Here is a 21073-nt window from a genome sequence, read left to right as displayed (position 1 = left end):
GTAGTGTGGGGGATATCTGGAAAATAGAGGAAATCTCACTTTCCCCTCCTTCCTGTATTCCAAGGTCACTGATCTTTCTGTGTATCTAGTGGTAAGAGGTTTTCAGTTAAAATAGTCCAAATCTTGCATCCAGTGCAAACTGAATGAATTTCAATGGAATTTCACAGCAGATAAATCACTGCAGAATTTGACCTCCTTCTTCATAATGCAAATTTAATAGTAACAGTAATTAATATAACAAATCTCTGGCCAGTTAGCACTTTACCAATAAGCTCTCCTTATGTTTTCTCATGTCCAATGAATGAAGTGAAACCAAAATATATCAAACATTTATTCTTAAAAACACTCAACTGTGATTATAATCTGAAATAACAGTTCACCAATGATTGTTTTAGGAGTTCCCTTAGAAAGCTTATTATATGAATTGAAGACTGTAATTAACAGTCTCTAGGATAATGCCTGACCCATTTGGAAGCAAATAATTTAAAAAGACTATACAATGTGGTTTAGCTAAATTCAGAGAGATAGAGCAAGTCCTTTTAAATGTTGTGAAATGAACATTTCCTGATCATTTTCATTTCCTTTAGGCAATCAAGATGAATTTAGAATACATATAGTACAGTAAGCACAGTATTACAAGTTGAAGACAATATCAGTTTTTCTATTGACATATTATTTACTATGTGTATTTGGAAACTATAATGAAAGTTTTATTAATAATATAGAAAAGCGAATACACCTGCTTTTAAAAAGCAAAATTATCTCATTTATAAAATGTGAAACTATTGGAAATGACCTACCTGTTTTCAGAGGTAGCAAATTTCCTTTGACAAACAATAACAGCTGGTGCATATTTCCCAGTATAATCCATGCTCTCTCTAATATCCCATAAGTATGGGTTGCTGGCTCTTACACTTAAAATATTCACACCTTTCTTCACCTTTGCCCTAAGAGAAACAAGAGAATTTGTCAACAATTAGATACAGAATTTCATCTCCAAGCTGTTACATAGATCTTCATTGTTTTCTCATTACTGGTCCTCTGGAGATGCTATAGCTCATTACAGATGGACCACATTAGTCAGAAGTAAAGGTATAATGGAATTTAATCTCCCCATAGTTTAAAAGAATTCTGCCAAGATAATAATGTTATTTCTATAGCGGTAAATAGAATTGTATTTACATTTTCTTCCTATAATACATTAGATCACTAAAACCAAAAGAATTTTAAAGATTTGCTACAATTTTTCACCATTTAAACTGCTTTGATTTTAAGTTTCTCCATGTCATTTTGACACTGAAACTAGCCTAATCAATTATACTTTCAGCCCTCATTGGTTTAATAGGCCCTGATCCTGCAAGCTCTTATGCGCATGCTTATCGGTACATAATGAGTGATCTAGTTTCAGTTAGACTGTTTACATGTGCAAAATTAAGTACACAATATTGTTCACCTACTTGTTTGCAAGATTGTGCCTTCAGAGATCATGGTGATGGGACTGATTATGACTAGAAAGACTAGGCTAGAAAACATGGTGATGTCACTAATGGTAGAAAGCGTTACAGGCTCTAAGATTTCCTATGGAATCTTTTAAAAAAAGAGTAAAAATGCACATGGACAGAGCCTTCCCTTGAGCAGGAGAAATTGGGGTGACTGCCCATGAGGTCTGTCCCAGTATTTAGCCTTTTGTTCTGAATTGCAACAAATGAATGATCAGCAGGCAAAGAGGATATGGAGGCAAGCAGGGAGGCAGGTGAGGAGGTAGGTGGGCCGACCGAAAGGAGGAGAACAGCAGTTGGGTGGAATGGGGGGAGGAGCTGAATGGATAATGAGCAGATGAGCAGGTAGTTGAGTGACTAGCAGGCAAGGAAGTGAGCGGCAGGTGGATGGGAGAATGGGGATGAGGAGGAGAGTGGCAGACAGGTAAGTAGGAGCTCCGAGTGCGCAGTGAGGAGACTTGTAGGGAGGTTGATTTGTTACAGGCCCCACACCTTTGTAGGATTACCCTTGAGCACGGGATTCCTTCTATGAATTGGATATTCTAGGTCAGGAGTGAGCAAACTATGGACCATGAGCTACATCCAGCCAATCAGACCTTTTAACCTGGCCCTTGAGCTGGCACAGGGGAGCAGGGTTGGGAGCTTGTCCTGCTCTGGTGCTCCAGTAGGAGAGCAAGGTCAGTGGCTTGCCTCACTCCACTCATGCAGCAGTTCCACATGACTCCAGAAGCAGAGGCAGACAAGAGCCCCGTCCTACACTCTGAACCCCTTGGTCCCAGCCCAGAGCATCCTCCTGCACCCTGGACGCCTCCTTTTTTGGCTACACCCCAGGACCTGCATCTCCAGCAGGAGCCTTCACCCATGCCTGTACCCCAAATCCAATTTTGTGAGCATTCTTCGTCGTCCACACAATTTCCATACTGAGAGGTCACCCTAAGGTCAAAAAGTTTGGCCTGTGACTGCAGTGATAGTTGTCACTATTTTATTCGTTTGAAGCAGAGTTTAGCCACTGTTTAGAAATTTTCTTAGCTTATCCATGACCATTATTATGTGGAGACCAGATAATTTGAGCTTAGAGTCTTCTATGCCAGTTTCACAATATGCTGCATTATAGGCAGGATGCTGTATCCATTTATAGCCCTATTATAAACATCCCTCAAGATGATGGACCAATGACCCTATCAGAACTTTGGAAATTACCTTAGAGTCCATGCAGGTTTACTAGAGACACTGTGCCAGAGTAAGACAAACAAAACAAGGTAGATTGAACTTCAGATGCAACTTCAACTAGTCCCAAAGACTGCAGTGATGGGAAATCTTTGTAACTGCTCTGTTTACTTTCTGTCCACTGGAAAGAACTAGTATAAGGCCCAAATGGGAGGTAGAATACCACATGCCTTTCATGACCTGGGCCTAAATGATTTCATTGGGTCTTGTGAGCACTCAGTAGCTCTCAGGATCAGGCAACTATGACTGTGAATTCATACATTCACACCCCCACATATGCCCCTGTTATAGTTTTCCAGAATGCTCACCTAAACAGCTCACCAAACTGAAAGGAGTAGTACTGCTAATTATAGCATGCCAGTGTGGGATTAGGACTTCCTGTTAAGAATGTCAGGCCACGTCTCCACTTATGGAAATATCAATACTGCGGCAGTCGATCTTCTGGCATTTCATTTAGCGAGTCTAGTAAAGATCTGCTAAATCAAACACTGAGCGTGCCCCTGTCGATGTCAGTACTCCTACTCCTCATGTGAAGTAAGGGAAGTCAGTGGGAGCATTTCTCCCATCGACCTTCCGCTTTGAGGATGCCGCCAAAGCTTGGCTTAAGGTACATTGACTCCAGCTACATTTTTACTTATCTGGACTTGCGTACCTTAAGCCAACCTTCCCCTGTAGCGTGGACATGGCCTCATATTAAGACTAGTCTACCTGCATAGGCCTGAATCATTGCTGCTCCACACTTAGCATAGCCATTGATACTAGTAAAAAATGGGTATGAATCTATATAAGGCACCTTTCTGTGCACACTCACTCCATTATGGAAGTAAGCACCTCACAACATCATGTGAGGCAAGAGAGTGTTGCCCATGTTGCAACTGGGGAACTGATGCATAGAAATAGTATGTAACTTATCTAAGGGCTTGTCTATACTATACTGCCGTCAAAGTAATCTACATCAACTTCATCTATACATATAGTGAAGCTGAAATCAATGAATTTACCACTGTGTCTTGTGTGTGGTAAGGTTGTGGGGGCTGCTCTCCATTGAAGTCCCTTACTCTTTTCATTCTGGTGGAGTACCAGCATTGATGCCAGAGCACTCAGAGATCAATTTACTGTGTCTAAGCAGACATGATAAATCAACAGCTGATGGATTGATTACTACAGCATTGATCCCCAGCATAGTAGAGATAAGACCTAAGGTCACACAGAAAATCTGTTGCAGTTCAAGGGTTTGAATGCAGGTTTCCCATGTCCTTATTATTGGCCAAACTATCTTTCCTCCCTAGCATAACAGTAGCATTTTACACCCACTGTTGACTGAAGTAAATGAGTACCCAAAATGCATGCAAACAAAATCAGGCCCAATATATTTATAGAGCTGTATCTAGAGAAGTACGTTGCATGAATGCATACATCTGAGAGAGAGAGAGAGAGAGAGGGAGAGAGAGAGAGAGAATGTCTACACTGCAGTGTTTTTCTGGAAAAATGGCCATTTTTTGGGAAAAACAATACTTGTGTCTACACTGCTATTGCATTTTTTCGACAAAAGGTCAAAAGAACGGAGAGGTTTTTCTGACGGTGGTAAACCTCTTTCTATGAGGAAGAAGCCTTTTCCAAAAAAGCTTTTTCGGAAAAAGGCATGTGTTGACAAAGAAGAGGGAATTCTGTCAAAAAAAAGAGACCTCCACAAACAATACAGGTACCCTGGTGGCCACTCTGTCCAAACTAATCACAACTCAATAGTTCCTGTTTCCTGCCAGCTCTTAAAGCTGCCTGTGACAAGCCAGGTGGCAGGAATTCAGCCCTAAGAGCTGCACCAGACCATGCGGCTCTCCCTGCCACCCAAATTTGGACCCATGGCCCAGCCACAACCCCTCGGAGAGCCTCCTGGCCCTCGCAGCAAGCACCACCAGAGGTCCCAGGAGCCAGCCAGGGGCAGCAAAAGGTGTGCGCTGTCTTGGTCTGGGGCAGAGATCCTGTCCCTCTTGGAGGTGTGGGATCTCCTGCAGGATCTCCACTCCCAGAAGCGCAATGCAGACATCTACAGCTGGACGGCCTAGGCTCTAGCTGCAAGAGGCTACCACCCATGGACCTTGGAATAAATCTGAAGCAAGGTCAAGGAGCTCTACCAGGGCTATGCCAGGGCAAGTTCCTTCCCCACTGTGGACTCAAGGGTAGAGACACCTGTTGTCACCCACCCAGGGCTCCCTGTTGAGGAGGAGGAGGAGGGTGAGGAGGAGGAGGAGGAGGACAAGCTACAGGAGGAGGAGGATACAGTCAGCATGGTCACCCTCACCCTGGAGCCAGTACCCCAGACCCTGGATATCTCCCAAGCATCTTCTGAAGATGGGGAGGGATCACCAGGTGAGTGCTCTCAGTTTTTCACACACACAGGGTGGGCAGGCTGGTGCAGAGGGGATGGGTTGCAATAGTCACATGGCCTGCTTGGCATGGATATTGTGCTGCAGTCAATGCACATGGAAGCACATGCTGTGCAGGTCTGTTCCACGCAGCCTCAGAAGGCAGCCCTGCAGCACCCCCAGGCTCCTGCTCACAGACTCTGAGGAGGTCACGCACATGTCTGACCCCACGGGCAGGGGTGCACACCCACCACCAGCCACCACTGGAAGCAGGCTCGGCACAAGGTCATACGCACACCTGCACACAGACCGAGGAGTGCCGCACATGACACATGGACATGCCTGCATGTGCAAGGCCCCACCCGCTCCTGCGGACAGCACTGCGAGGTGCAGATGTATGTGCAGGTCCCATGGAAGGCCAGGCTGCTCCAGGCCCCTCTCCTGCCCATTGGATCCATGTGTAGCCAGACACTTCCCTTGCCTTCTTGTCCATGAGCTGGGGGGAGTGGGAAGCATGGTCCCCTGGGCACCTAGGACCCCTGTGAGGCAGGGCCCGCTGTGCAGGCCACTCATGGCCTTGCTGTCAGGACATCCTTGACCTCTGGCCCAAGGACTGTTGCTTGCTGCTCACAGAGGAGGGCACGGCCTCAGGGACAGTGTCTGCAAGAATGACTGACCGCCTCTCCCTCTTCATTCTCTACTGCCAGAGCAGCCATCGCTGAGGGGCAATCAGGGCCGAGGCAGCCGCCTGACCCCGGGGGAGCCGCAGGCACTGGAGGGTCCATGAGTACCTCATAAGACAGCACATGTTCTTCCTCCATGACATGCAGCAAACCCTGGCCCAGAAGGTCTGGGATGACACCCAGTGGCAGACCCGCATGTGGGATCCGCTTGTGCAGCAGGGCAATAGCATGAGTGCCACCATCCGCAAAATGATGGCACACCAGGCTCCCGTCCCTGCTCCTGCCTGCTGTGCTCCTGCCCCCCCATTTCCCCTGCTATTCCTATGCCCTCTGCTCCTGCTCCCCCTGCTGTGCCTATGTCCCCTCCCTTTGCTCCCTCTCCACCATACCTGACCCAGCTCCAGCCCCCTCTCCTGTTCATCCCCCTGTTGTCCCAGGTCCCACCCACCCCCAAGGTCGCTGAGGTCCCTGAACCTAAGGTGGCACTTCCAGCTGCACCACGCGCCACTCCCAGCCCTGAGCCTGCCTCCTCCCTGCCCTTATCCAGGTTCTCAGACCCCCTCTTCTCCAGTTATTTTTATTATGAAAAAAAAATTCAAAGTTCTTGTTTCATAGCTCAAAACTGGTATCTTTATTCAATGCACAGGGAAAGGGGGATGGGCGGGGTTGTTATGCGAAAGGCATAGGGATGCAAGGCACAGGCCCTTTGAGGGGAGGCCCTAAGGAGAATTACTGGTGTCCTTGAGAAAAACTCTCTTTCAGGGCCTCCTGGATATGCACCACCACCTGAGGGGTCTGGCAAATTGCAGCTGTGCATGGCTGCTCAAAGGCCCTTCCCTCCTAGCCAGCCTCTGCCTGCCACCCCGGGAAGAAGGCCTCCTCCTTCCTCTCCAAGATGCATTCAGAGAACACAAAAGGCTGAGACCACTTCAGGGATGTTGTGCTCCTCTACATCGAGGCAGGTCAAGAGTCACCTGAACCGACCGCACTTACAGGTGCCCGAAGGTGCATTCAATCCACATTCGAGGTGGGCATTGAATAGGTCCCTGCTGAGGTCCAAGTGGCCAGTGTACAGCTCCATGAGCCACAGCGTGAGAGGGTAGGCCGCATTCCCCATGATGTCCCGTGGCATCTGCACATCCCCAACCTGAAAGTCATGCTGGGGGAAGAATGTGTCAGCCTCCAGCTTCTGGTACAGGCTGGAATTTCAGAAAATGCAGGGATCATGTGCCCTGCCTGACAACTCAAGTAAAATGTCAGTAAACTGTCCATGGTAGTTGACCAGGGCCTATAGCACCATCGAGAAATAGCCTTTGAAATTGATGTATTGGGTGGCTCAATGATGTGGTACGTGGATGGGAATGTGGGTCCTATCAATGGCTCCCCTGCAGTTGGGGAAGCCCAGGGATGCAAATCCGGCAATCATAGGGTCCAGGTCTCCCAGGCGGATGACCCTGCGCAGCAGGATGGAGTTGATGGCCCTCACAATCTGCAGAAAACACACAAAACAGAGAATCAGAGGAAGTGCCTGAGCCCTTTGGAGGTGCCCACTTCCTTCCCATCCCTCCCGCAAACACCACAGGAGCCATCCCATTTAAGCCCTCCCTCCCCACCCCCCGAGCAGGGCTGTGTGAGGACAGCACGGCACAACCCCCCAAGGATGGGGCTTTTCTTCCATCCCCAGTCCACCCCGCACTCCCACCCCCCTTTCCCTAGGGTCCCCCTTTCCAGAACTCTCCCTCTCCAGGGACTGCAGCCCGAGAGTGACTTACCTCCATGAGGAGGGCCCTGACGGTGGACTTCCCTATGCTGGTAACTGTCTGTGTTGTGAGCTTCCAGATGGCAATGGCAACAGCGACCCGCTTCTCCAGGGGGATGACAGGTAGCATCCGGGTGTCCTGTTGTTGGAGGGCAGGAGCGAGCCAGGCACATAGCTCCATAAAGGTGGCCTTATGCATTTGGAAGTTTTGGAGCCACTGCTGGTCATCCCACCACTCCATGACCTGTCAGTCACACCAGTTGGAACTGGTGTCCAGCATCCTGAAGCATCTCTCCACCATGGAGTATGGTTGCGAGGGCATTGCTCCTGCACACAGGCAGAGGGTTTCACTGATGAGCTCAGACCATGACTACAGTGTTCACAAAGTGCTGCAGAAGCTGCAGCATGGCAGTGTGGGGCCATTGCATGCCCAGAGGCAGTTCTGGCTCCCTGGCAAACAGTGTTGTGCTGTCCTGAAGCAGAGAAACCAGAGCACGCACTGCTAAAGCTTTGCTGTCTCCCAGGGTATGCCTACACTACAAAGTTAGTTCGAACTAACGGACGTTAGTTCGAACTAACTTTCATAGGTGCTACAGTAGCGCTCCGCTAGTTCGAATTTAATTCGAACTAGCGGAGCGCTTAGTTCGAACTAGGTAAACCTCATTTTACGAGGATTAAGCCTAGTCCAAACTAGCTAGTTCGAATTAAGGGCTGTGTAGACCCTTAATTCGAACTAGTGGGAGGCTAGCCCTCCTCAGGTTTCCCTGGTGGCCACTCTGGCCAACACCAGGGAAACTCTATGCCCCCCTCCCGGCCCCGGACCCCTTAAAGGGGCACGGGCTGGCTACGGTGCCCGTGCCAGGTGCAAGCCTGCCAGCACCCAGCCAGCAGACCCTGCACCTGGCATGGATCGAGCCACCCACCCGATGCCCCCCAGCCCTCCCCCTCTTCCCGGGACTAGGCTGGCGGCTCCCGGGAGCTTGCCCGGGACCGCAAGAGGCGGGCACCCGCCTGGGCAAGTGCGGACATTGTGGACCTGGTCCACGATCTCCGCACTAGGCACAGGAAAGTGGCTGGCTAGGGCAGGAGAGCTGCCAGCCTGGCCACCCAGGAGCAGGTGTGCATGAAAATCAAGGGGGTCCACTGAGACCCCCGGCCCTGAGCCCTGAGCTTACAATGGCCGTCCTGGGTCAGACCAAAGGTCCATCTAGCCCAGTAGCCTGTCTGTCAACAGCAGACAACCCTAGGGACCCTGGAGGGGATGGACCGAAGACAGTGACCAAGCCATTTGTCTCGTGCCATCCCTCTCCAGCCTTTCACAAACTTTGGGCAGGGACACCACTCCTACCCCCTGGCTAATACCACTCCATGGACCCAACCTCCATGACTTGATCTCACTTCCCTTTAAACTCTGTTCCAGTTCTAGCCTTCACAGCCTCCTGCAGCAAGGAGTTCCACAGGTTGACTCTTTGCTTTGTGAAGAACAACTTTCTGTTACTAGTTTGAAGCCTGCTACCCATTTCTTTCCTTTGGTGTCCTCTAGTCCTTCTTTATGGGAACTAATGAAGAACTTTTCTGTATGCACCCTCTCCACCCAACTCCTGCTTTTAGAGACCTCTATCCTGTCCCCCCTCCGTCTCCTCTTTTCTAAGCTAAGAAGTCCCAGTCTCTTTAGCCTCTCTTCATATGGGACCTGTTCCCAACCCCTGATCATTTTAGTTGCCCTCCCCTCTCCCAGCCTCTCTCTTCCCCTCTCCCACCTCCTTTTCCCAGTCTCCCCCAGTTTTGTTCAATAAAGACAGATTCCATTTTTTAACACAATTTTCCTTTATTTTGTACATCAAGAAAAGGGGCTAGGGAAGGGTAAGTGGAAGGAGGTGAGGGAGGAATGGGGCACGAGCCCCCGATGGGGAGGACTGGGCTGGCTCTGTGGGCTTCTGGGGGTGGAAGCTCTCCTGCAGTCCCCCAATTGCCCCCTCTCCCCAGATGGCAGCCTGCGGCAAGTGCAGCCGGGCTGATGGCCGAGTGCTGTGATGTGCCCAGTGTGGGCACTCAGGGCACTCCAAGCCAGGACTGCTTTGCAAGCGGGGCACCCCTGAGAACTGTCTGTCCGGGGTGGGGGTCGGGTCCTTTTAAGCACAGCCCTCGGCTAGCCCGAGACAGCATCTCCACGCTCTAAGTCCTTCTCTGATGCCCTGCCGGCACTGCTTCCGGCCATCCTTAACCCCACTTCAGGGTCCACTTAATGTGGACATGCTAATTCGAATTAGCAAAACGCTAATTCGAACTAGTTTTTAGTTCTAGACGCGTTAGTTCGAATTAGCGCTGTAGTGTAGATGTACCCTCAGAGAGGTGGCCAAGCAAGCAGCAGAAGCAGAGAAATGGCTGTCGGGGGGGTGGGGGGGTATCCCTTTAAGCACACATGTCAGCTAGCCTTAGGCAACAGAACCTGGAATCAACTGCTGACCTAATGCCCTGCCTGAACAAGTTCCATGTGGCCTTAAATGCAAGATAGCATCTAATCAGTGTGTACGCTATCTTTTGAAAAAGCACATCCCTTTTTCGTTGCACTTTTGCTATGAGGACACTCTCTTTCGAAATAAGATCTTCCAGAAGATTTCTTCCAGAAAAGCTCTCAGTGAGGGAAGGGGGGAAAGGGGAGAAGAGAGAGAGAGAGAGAGAGAATATATATACAATCACAAATGAAACATACACATAGATATTTCTCTGTGAATTCTGAGTGTCAAAGAATACGCAGAAAGAATATTTGATTTTGATTCTGGGTCAAATATGTTTTCATTCATTTGGTTAGAGAAACTAGTTAGAATTAAAAAAGAACAACTGCAGTCTTTAGTGTCAGAAAGTGTGGAAGTGGAATGAAATGTCCTTGCAAATCGAATGTGCCAACAAATCTCTGTATATCAGTAGTAGTGTAAATTCTCCTCTACCTGCTGCCAAATTTAAGTAAAGGTACCTCAGTGAAAATGGGAATAGGGCCCAATGTCTTAGTTCTGCTAAAAATATAGCCACTAACATAGAATGGAAGGAATCTTCTGTTTCCCTATAAAAACAATTGTAAAAGTACCAAAAAAAACCAGAGATGCAAACATTCTCGCTCTTCTTTGTTATCTTATAGCTGCATTTCCTAAAGTAATAGTGTGGTGTAGCAAAGCAGGTTGGACACACAAACAGAAAGACAACTTGAGCTTGTTTACCCTTGACATTCATTTTTGATGTTTCAAAACAAACACAAGTCCTTGCATTCCTTCGTGGAATAATTGCAGTCTAAAGGATGAAGATTTCTTTAAAAGGGTTTTGATAAGGTCTAATTTAGTCATCTGTTATAAGCCCCAAGCCCCTAATTTTACAGAAAACAATAATAGAACTAGATTGCTGTTTTCTACAGAATTAGAGGTTACTAGCTCTTTTTAGTAGACAGTTATACATGCTCCTGTAATTACCACCAAAGCTTTGACTCCAGCAAAATCCAGTTTCATTCATTTTCTCAGGAGTTTCTTGGTACAGTAAACTTCCAATAATCTGGCACCTTTGGGACCCAGGGGGTGCTGGATTATCGGATATGCCGGAGTATTAGGAGGTACTCCGGAACGGGGGGCGTGAGGGAGGGAAGCGGGGGAAGCCCCGTGCAGCCGCCAGCAACAGGCCAGCTGGGGCTGCAAGTGGCAGCAGCAACTTAAGGAAGTGGCGGGACAGAGAAGCTGGGGTGCTGCCGGGTTGGTCCCGCCGTGCTGCCCCTCACCTGAACTGCGCTGCGGACCAACCCAGCAGCACCCCAGCTGCTCTGCCTGCAGCTTCCCCAAGTTCACTACTCATCAGTTTCAGCAGCGGCAGACTTGGGGAAGTGGCGGAGCAGAGCAGCTGGGTGCTGCTGGGTTGGTCCCTCAGCGTCGCCCCTCATTCCCCTGCTCGGTGCCCGGCAGCACCCGAGCTGCTCTGCTTCGCAGCTTCCCCAAGTCCGCCACTCGTCAATTTCAGCAGTGGCAGCCGCGCAGAGCAGAGCAGCTGGGGTGTTGCCGGGCGCCGAGCAGGGGAATGAGGGGTGACGCTGAGGGACCACCCCGGCAGCACCCGAGCTGCTCTACTCTGCGCCTTTTCCCCAAGTCCGCCACTGGTCAGTATCAGCAGCTGCAGCAGCGGACTTGGGGAAGTGGCACGAAGCAGCTCTAATTGTCTGGCTGGCCGGAGCACTTCTGGGTTCCAGTTGGTGCCAGACTATTGGGAGCGCCGGACCACTGAAAGCCGGACAATTGGAGTTTTACTCTATTTTGTTCGCTAATATTGCATTGCAGAATTTTCTTCACCCAACTTATCTTGACACTCACACTAAATTATCAAAGAGAAACCTGGAAGAGATTGGGTAGTACTAAAAAAGGCACATTATTTGTCAACAAACTAAAACTGAAGGTACTTGAGAAGTTTTTATAAAACTGTTGTCAGGCTTCAATTTACTTCTTCCAAAACCTTTTTTTTTTTTTTTTTTTTAAATTTGTGTCTGACTGCCATGGTTACAAGACAAGCTGTGTTTTTTTAACCCTTTGCACCCCACAAGTGACAGATATCTCTTCCTGAATCTCTCAAAGGGGGAAAAAACCACAGTTCAATGATTTTTAGACTGGGTCTCTAGGGGTATGTCTAGACTACATGGCTCTGTCACCAGAGCCACGTAGATTAGTTTACTAGACATAACCAAATGAAGTGGCGATTTAAATAATCACCGCTTCATTTAAATTAAAATGGCTGCCGCGCTGAGCCGATCAGCTGCTTGTCGGCTCAGCGCGCGAGTCTGGATGCTCCATGGTCAACATCAAAGGCATTTGTCAACCGCCCCGTTATGCCTCGTGGGATGAGGTTTACCGGGGCTGTCGACAAATGCCTTTGATGTCGACCGCGGAGCGCCCAGGCTAACGTGCTGAGCCGACAAATAGCTGATTGGCTCAGCGCAGCAGCCATTTTAATTTAAATGAAGCAGCAATTATTTAAATCTCCGCTTCATTTGAGTATGTCTAGAAAACTATTCTACATGGCTCTGGCGACAGAGCCATGTAGTCTAGAACAGTGGTCCCCAACCTTTAGAGGCTCCCGGGCGCCTGGAGGTGGGGCCACTCATGCGCCGGGCGCCCGAGGGGTGGGGCCACTCATGCTCCAGGCGCCCAGGGGCGACGCAGCGTGTCCTGGGGCACGCTAGGGGCGGGGATGCCCTTGCACTGGGCGCCAGCATGTTCCCCAGGGCCGGGGCCGCCTGAGCGCCTTGTGCCGTGGGCCCGGGGCCGGCACCGCCACCCGAGCCGTACGCCTGGGGCCAGCACCGGCGCCCGCATGTGCCCCAGGGCTGGGGCCGCTTGAGCGCTGCGCGCCAGGCGCCGATGCTTGTCGCGCTCCTGGGGCCGGCGCCTCCAGTGCGCCGCGCGCTGGGGGTGGGGCCGGCCCAGGTTGTCGGCGGGCGCACACAAATGCGCCGGCGGGCGCTATGGCACCCACGGGCACCGCGTTGGGGACCACTAGACCAGAAATTTTGACACACACAAGAAAACTTCTGGGTGCCTGTGAACCATTCTGGTTGACATGAGCCAAAAACAACTTCTTCAAAACAGGTGTATTGCTTCTTCACCCACAGATCTATAAAAAACAGATAAATTGACAAAAGTCTATGCCCATCTATTCTCACTTACACTTTATCCCTTCACATTTTTGGTAAGTTTCATTCAGCCCATTCCCCTTCTTCTGGGCTGAGAATGTGTTGCCACATTCTTGTCAATTTCATGGCTAAACTTGAAGTTGACAAAAAGGCTGGGCTACCGCAGTGGCCTGGGAGCTCCATCTAGAGTTCCTCTGCCTCCTGGATTATTCACTCCCTCTCAGGTTGCACTCATTGCATTCCTCATTTGCTCCCTGCCTTTCTGCAGCTCAGCTGCTTGATTTGACTCCCAGTTCTGAATGTGATGTAACTCCCAGATCGGCACTGCCATCAGAGCTGCTGCCTGGAGTCCTAGTATTGCCCAGAGCCTCCTGCTCCTCTCTCCTTACTGCTGGGATCCTGGCTGTCCTTCCCTCAAGCTCCCACCCACCATACACATGCACACACAGCCTCTTAGTGCTTTGCTCCCAACCTTTTAAAAAAAATTATTTAAAAACTACTTTTTGTGAAAAAATAAAATAGAGGTTTTTCTATTATTACCATTTTCCAACTGGCTTTAATATCTGAAAATGGAGAAAACTACTCAACAGTTTTTTTTTATCAATGTACAGGGGGAAAATTTAGTCCACGCATTTTTGAAAACAGGGAGAGGCAGTGTGTTTATATGTATGTCTGTGTTTGTGTCTGTAAAAAAAAAAAGAAAACAAACAAACAAAAAACAGACAAAGAACTCCCCTGCTCCTCAGTTTTACATGTTTCAATAACCAGTTAGTCAAATAAAGTGTCTCCCATTTATCCATATAATTATCTGTGATTTGCATCATTGTTTGCTTTATATACATGACAGCATATTATTTAGTGCTGGTCTGCAGTTATGAGACCTTTGCTCAGTTTACTATCTTCACAAATCAGTCCATGTAAGCAATGGGCTTAGGAGAATTCACCCACTGAAAATCTGTCAGTACTGGCATAGTGCCAAACCAAGTGTGCAAGAGAGGAAGAAGGCATAGCGGGAACTCCCAGATTTTCCTAAGTGCATAAAGATAGTGATTTCTCAATTTCATCTTATGACCCACTAAACACCATGTTTACTCCAGTGATAAAAAGAGGCTTCAACTCATGCAATTAAAATGCAGGAGATGCCCCTTTTCATTTATCGAAGTGTCTGGTGTAACATCTCCCAGTTTTCTTTGTAGTTTACAACCAGTTAGCACTTAGCTTTCAGCCGTGTCATTACCGCAGGCTGGTAATGGCTGTGAAATTGTTACTTAAGTGTTATATAAAATGGAACAGCTGGCTGGTAAAAAATAACAGTGTTACAGCACGAGTGCCACTAAGTGCCCCGGTACAATGTCAACATAGTGTTGGGTCTAAAACACCAAGCAGAAGCAAAAAAAGAAAAAATTCCAAGACCACTACAGGGAAATCAAAGGGGACTGGCAGATAATCTAGATAATCTTCCTCTAGTGAGGACTCCTAAAAGGTCTCTGCCTACAACATGTCATACAATTCATACAACTATTCACTCTCCTCCCTCCTGCTTCCACTCTCCCTCCAAAAAAAGCCAACCGCAAAAACATTTCTAAAAAAAGATGTTTCAAATCCGTGAAATTGATTCTGGTTTTCTATTACTGCAGTTGCTCAAGGCAAAGACATATAGAAATCCTTCTTAGGAAAGGAAGCTATACTCAACATTTACAGAGAGCCTATGAACTGCTGTACTTCCAGAAGCTATCACCTCATTAGGGGTGGAATGGACAAATGTATGTGCCTTGAGGGATGGGGTAGATTTTCAATAGCACAAGGTAGCCAGCTCCCACCAACTTTTTGTAGGAGCCCAGTTTCCCTTTGTGCTGTTAGAGATCTCCCCTGTTAATCACTACTGCTCACTGAGGGTATGTCTACACTACCCCGCTAGTTCGAACTAGCGGGGTAATGTAGGCATACCGCACTTGCAAATGAAGCCCAGGATTTGAATTTCCCAGGCTTCATTTGCATAAGGGGGGAGCCGCCATTTTTAAATCCCCGCTGGTTCGAACCCCGTGCAGCGCGGCTACACGGGGCTCGAACTAGGTAGTTTGGACTAGGTTCCTATTCCGAACTACCGTTACTCCTCGTGGAATGAGGTGTACCGGTAGTTCGGAATAGGAACTCTAGTCCGAACTACCTAGTTCGAGCCCCGTGTAGCCGCGCTGCACGGGGTTCGAACCAGCGGGGATTTAAAAATGGCGGCTCCCCGCTTATGCAAATGAAGCCCGGGAAATTCAAATCCCGGGCTTCATTTGCAAGTGCGGTATGCCTACATTACCCTCCTAGTTCGAACTAGGAGGGTAGTGTAGACATACTCTGAAGGACTTGAGAGGTCTGGTTTTTCATCTGTTGTACTTTTTATTGCACAGGTGGTTCCAGGATGTTGTACTGAAATGTCCAAAGCAGTATCTGACCCCAAGAAGTGACATTCTTGGTGCTTCCGGAATTCCCCCTGCTTTGCAGTGTCAGCTTGAACCATATGAGTGATGGGCCTTTACCAATCCATTCAAGTTTTTAACACCCAGCACAAGATGGTTGCTTTCTTACCATGCAGTTCACTTAGTAAAATATCTGGAGAAATGTTGCCCTACTTGCCAAGCACTACTAATAAGAGGGAGCTAAATGCTACTATATACCTAATGCAGTGGGCAAGTTTATAAGGCATCATCATACACACGCCCACTCAGAGAATCAGATAAAGTCATCCTTTCAGTATGCATCCAGCCAAGGTCAAATGAGGTCATCCTATACCACAGGGAATGTCACAATGACACCTACATGCTCATTTTTCATACCCTGCATTTTCTTCTGGAATGGTTCTCTCATCTTCCCACCACTTGACTGTGAAGGTCTCAGAATCAGGACCGTGGGAGCTTTTCAAGTACATAAGTAAAGATATCATTCTTTGCCATAATTCTTCACATCCTTGCCAGTTACTCCTGTGCTCTTGTTTCTTCCAACAGGTCCAGAATTAAAATCAAGGAAAAAAAATAGAGCTTATGAATTCTGCCTTCCCTCAAATCCTGAGCTGTTTACCCAGAAATAACCTATTTCTTATCTTGCACTGGATGTGCTAGCACCCAAGGATGCTTATACATTAAGGACTTATGAAAATGCAGTGTATAAATAATGTGTTTAACCTGAGACACAACTAGATTGCATGAAGACCAGTAACAAAAATGTTTGTCTTTACATCTGTACCACTTAAACAATCAGAAAGAGTTTCTCTAGTTGGATTTTTTAAAATTTTGCAATAACAAGAGACTGCACTATAGAACCAGACCTCTAGATAACAAGCTACCTGGCAAATAATGAATAGCACTGAGATGGAAAAGAACCTCAAAAAGAGTGCCAGACAGACACTGTAAGTGAGCTTCAGGGGCAAAGCCAAGAGAAAGATTCCCAAAGAAATCAGAAACAAGAGGAAATTTGATGTATTGAAAGTTCCCTTATAGTCTCTAAACACACACCAAGGTTTCTCAAAAGTATAGTGAATCCATCACTGGGGGGTAATTTCTCTATCTGCTTTGAGATGCTGCTCTTGATAGCTAAAGCCTTCAGCTGACTAGGACCTACCAATGTAAGGGACCACTTGTCCACTCACCTTGACTGCTAGGCTAAGGGGGAGAGTCTCTCTGAATTGCGGGTATTCTTAATGGGAGACTGTCTACCCAAGAAGGATTCTGTGTATAGTCATCTTTAAAGAGCTCCCTCTTTCACAGGCCTTTGCCTAACATTGATGACAGCAAACCACATTGGCTGTATTTCGACCTCTGACAGAACTGATCAAAATATCTAGTGCAAATCAATAATGCAATAAATGGTTGGAAAGTGTGTTGTTCTCTTGCTATTTGTACTTTTAATTGCATGTATACCACATCTAAACAATATGGTGATGGGAACTTTATACATTCCTAAAGATAAATTCTACCTGATTTACCCCCACTGTTTTGCTTGTATGGAGTTAATGTAGAATAGAATGCGGTCCTCACACAGATGTATGTCTTTGCCTAGAAATCATGCAAAAATGTGTCTTCTGTGAGAAACCAGGCAGAGCTCCACAATTTCAAGTGAGTTTTACATTAAGATTTAGGATTTATTTGTATTTTAAGGATGGGCATTAAAAACCACAAAAGCCACATGGGTCTGGCGAGATACAGGATAGAGGAGTCTCTTAGGATTTTCCTGTTAGGAACAACCCAGCATGTTGAAGAGTCTATCCAACAGAGTGCAAGGCTGCCTCCGTGATGCACCCTCTTGAATGAAAACAACAGGAATGTTCTAAATACAATGGAACCTGTTGCACCTCTGAAAGTCAAGGCTACTCCTTGATTTAGGAGCCTAATGTTAGGAACCAAGATTGGAAAGTTTTGGTCATTGATTTTAGATCAGCTTTGGTTCAGTTTCAGTTAGGCTTTGGTTTAGTTTTGGTTCAGCTTTGGTTCAGTTGGCTAAGTTGGGCTTCAGGACTGAGTTGGCTTTTACTGTTGTTTTCAAAGAGGATGTCACAACGTTTCTTCTGGTTATAGCTTTGTTGGTTGAAATTCCACAGCTGAAGAGAATCAGGAATCCCTTACAGATACTGATGGAGTTAGAATAATTTATGGAGAGCGATCTAGCATAACACAAGCTATTTAATGCTGTATAATATACCCACAAAGTTGTATTAAGGTCTGTGGTTTTCAACCCTGTGAGACAGAAACGAGTTATCATTATGCTCCACCATGAAAGCAGATTAAAATTAAATCAATCTGTTTATCTTTGGGCTTGCAATGCTGCTTTCTCAAAACCTAAAATATTCTCAGCCTAATTAAAATTTCAGGAGGAAAAACCATTTCAGCCGGACACTTGAACAGCCCCATTCAAATTGTGATATTAGAAAAAATGAATTCCAAGAGGTGTGGCAAAAGGGAATAAGGAAAAGTTATTTACTTATTCCCACAATATAAGAACTAGGAGTTACCACATGAAATTAATAGGCAGCAGGTTTAAAACAAAAAAAAATGAAGTTTTTCTTTACTCAGCACACAGTCAGCCTCTGGAACTCCTTGCCAGCGGATGTGGTGATGACTAGGACTTTAACAGGGTTCAATAAAGAGCTAGATAAAGTCATGGAAGTTAGGTCCAACAATGGCTATTAGCCAGGATGGGTAGGAATGGTGTCCCTGGATATGGGTGACAGGAGAAGGATCACGTGAGGATTTCCTGTTGTTTTTCCACCCTCTGGAGCATCTGGTATTGGCCACTGTTGGCAGATGAGATTCTGGGCTAGATGGACCTTTGTTCTGACCCAGTATGGCCGTTCTCATGTTCTTATGTTTAATAATCAAGTTTAATTAGTAAAAGAGCACAAGATCAATTTAGGCCTCAGAAAATGAACTGTGCCTGACATGAGTTAAATAAAATAAACATCTTTGGAATATATTTATCTTGTATTGGGCAAAACCTGCCTTTCCTGCTTTTTGTTATACGTATACATGGGTTGGGGGAGGGGGAGCTTACACTTTATTTTTATAGTGTTCAGTCAGAAAGTTAATATGAAAGCATGTTTTGCAAGAAGAAAATTAAACTTAAAACCCATACATCTCTGGGGGATTAAAGGGAGCGGGGGGAGCATAAAGGCTGATTCAATACAGGTAAATATCATGTGTTATGCTATTCTGACTTCCATCCACCTATATGATATAGTCTTACAAACCTGGCCCTCTTTGTTAGTAGGAATTGAGGGTTCTCAGAACCTTGCATGATGAAACCTTCAGATTCTCATTTTTAATAAATATTTGTTCTGATGAACAAGTGTGTTTGGCTATGTCTACACTGCTGAGAAAAGTCGGAAAAAGATATGCAATTTGCGATTCACAATTTGCGTATCTTTTTCTGCTATTTTTCTGAAAGAGGTTTTTCCGAAATTGGCCCATCTACATGGGGCAAAAATTCAGAAAAAACTCTTTTTTCAGAGCATCCCTTATTCCTCTCACTGAGAGGATGCCAAAAGAACAAGTCTGGTATCCCGGAAAAGCTCTGCAGTTTAGACATAGCCTTTGTTGCTTTATGATGTTGTGAAGTAATCTCAGGACACAGTACAGTAAATTTCCGATAATCCGGCACCTTTAGGACCCAGGGGGTGCCAGATTATCAGATATGCCAGACTATAGGAAGGGGGGGCAATGAGGGGTCTGGGGTGGGGTGGGAGGATGCCACTCCAGACCCCTCATAGCCCCACCTTCCGATAGTCCGGCTCTGCCCCAGGCGTTCCCATTCAGCTGCCGCTGGTCAGTTTCAGCAGCGGCTGAATCAGGGACGCCTGGGGCAGAGCAGCAGGGGTGCTGCTGGGTTGGTCCTGCAGTGCTGAGGAGTGACGCTACGGGATCAACCCGGCAGCACCCCAGCTGCTCTGCCCCAGGCATTCCCAAGTCAGCCGCTGCTGAAACTGACCAGCAGCTGATTCCAGAGCCCGATGGGCAGCACTAGGGGACCATCCCGGCAGCACCCCAGCAGCGGCTGAATCGGGGAAGCCGGGCGCAGAGCGGCTCCAATTGTCTGGCAGCTGGAGCACTTATGGGTTCCTGATGGTTCCGGACCATCAGGAGTGCCGGAGCATTGGATACTGGACCAATGGAGTTTTACTGTATTACCATCCTGTGGATTTGGCACATCCTGGCATGATATACAAAGACAAGATCACAATGTCATGACCTGATATCATGATAACAACATCATTGTGTCTTCAAACTATTTTCTTGAAACTTAAAAGCTTCTGAAAATCCACATAAGGTGGTGAAAACCCTACTGCTAATATGCCATTTAAGTAAACATTTATGTTTTAAGGGTACCCCAGGTAGCTGTATGAAAACTGATATTATCTTCAAATTTCAGCAGGCATGACCTCTACTCCCAATCTACACACAATGTGTTATTATCCAAAACTCACCTGTGTTCTAGGATTTTCCTTTATTCTCAATTAACAACAAATATGAGCCTTAACCTGAGTTGCTTTCTGGACTGGCTATTCCGCAGGGCTTTTCCTTGCAACACCATCTTTACCTGGCTTTCCATTGTCTTAGAATAGCTCCCAACTTCTATTCCTCAACTAGAGTGAAAGAGATCAACATGATTTAACTGTGTGAGTAGTGAGAATAGCTCTGCATACCCATCAGGGTTCTAGCAGCTGACATCTCAGGACAGGAAATATGAGTGTGAAGGCAAAAGCTGTTTTGCTTTTGTTTTGCTTCTGCTGTCTCTCTGCATAGTAATATAGCTGCTGGTGGCATTTTCTTCCTGCCTTCTTCACACTAACTGTACTTAAAGAAAGCTGGGTTGCAGACCAGGGCGGAACAGGAAAATAGCAGTATTGTACGTACAAGTGATCTTATAGACATGGCTGTTACAAGCAAGAAAAACCTAATTCCTGGAATTAGCTAAGATACTGCTATTAGCAGTAATGGTGTTATAAACTAGGGACACGCTAATGAGGTATTATTGCATTAAAGGACAAAACCATGACCCTGCTAAGAGCCATGTATCAGTTTGGAATTATGAGGCAAACACTCAGGTGGTTGCAGAGAAGTGACTGTCTTTGTGCTGTTGATAGTTAGGAAATAGACTGCAGAGGAAAATGATCTTGTGTTTATCCAGAGGCCATTCACAAATGCAGTGCCAGTAATAGTAACTCACATCTGCATGCCACTTTTTCAACCAGCAGCAGAAAATTGGAAAATTCAGTGGGACAGTAAAATGTGTGTATCCAAAAGAACAAAGTGAGTTTATTTATAAAAACAGGAGCCAGAGATGAACAGGGCTGCCTGCTAAAGGAAGTTAGGAACCCAGTCCTTTGCTTTTGCCTAGTGCCAAAAAAG

General features: G+C 46.9%; 1 protein-coding gene across 2 annotated transcripts in view; it reads right to left on the bottom strand.

Moving 5' to 3' along the window:
* The window catches only part of TMEM132D (transmembrane protein 132D), a 597317-nt gene that overhangs the window by 314271 nt on the left and 261973 nt on the right, over nt 1–21073 (bottom strand). For both annotated transcript variants that reach the window (XM_075898457.2, XM_075898459.2), the window contains one exon: nt 801–947. In XM_075898457.2, the coding sequence (XP_075754572.2) occupies nt 801–947 (147 nt within the window). The remainder of the gene's footprint in view (nt 1–800; nt 948–21073) is intronic.

This window comes from Pelodiscus sinensis, chromosome Z (assembly GCF_052426305.1).
Source record: "Pelodiscus sinensis isolate ZL-2025 chromosome Z, ASM5242630v1, whole genome shotgun sequence".
NCBI lineage: Eukaryota > Metazoa > Chordata > Testudines > Trionychidae > Pelodiscus > Pelodiscus sinensis.
This window is presented reverse-complemented; position numbering and strand designations above follow the sequence as displayed.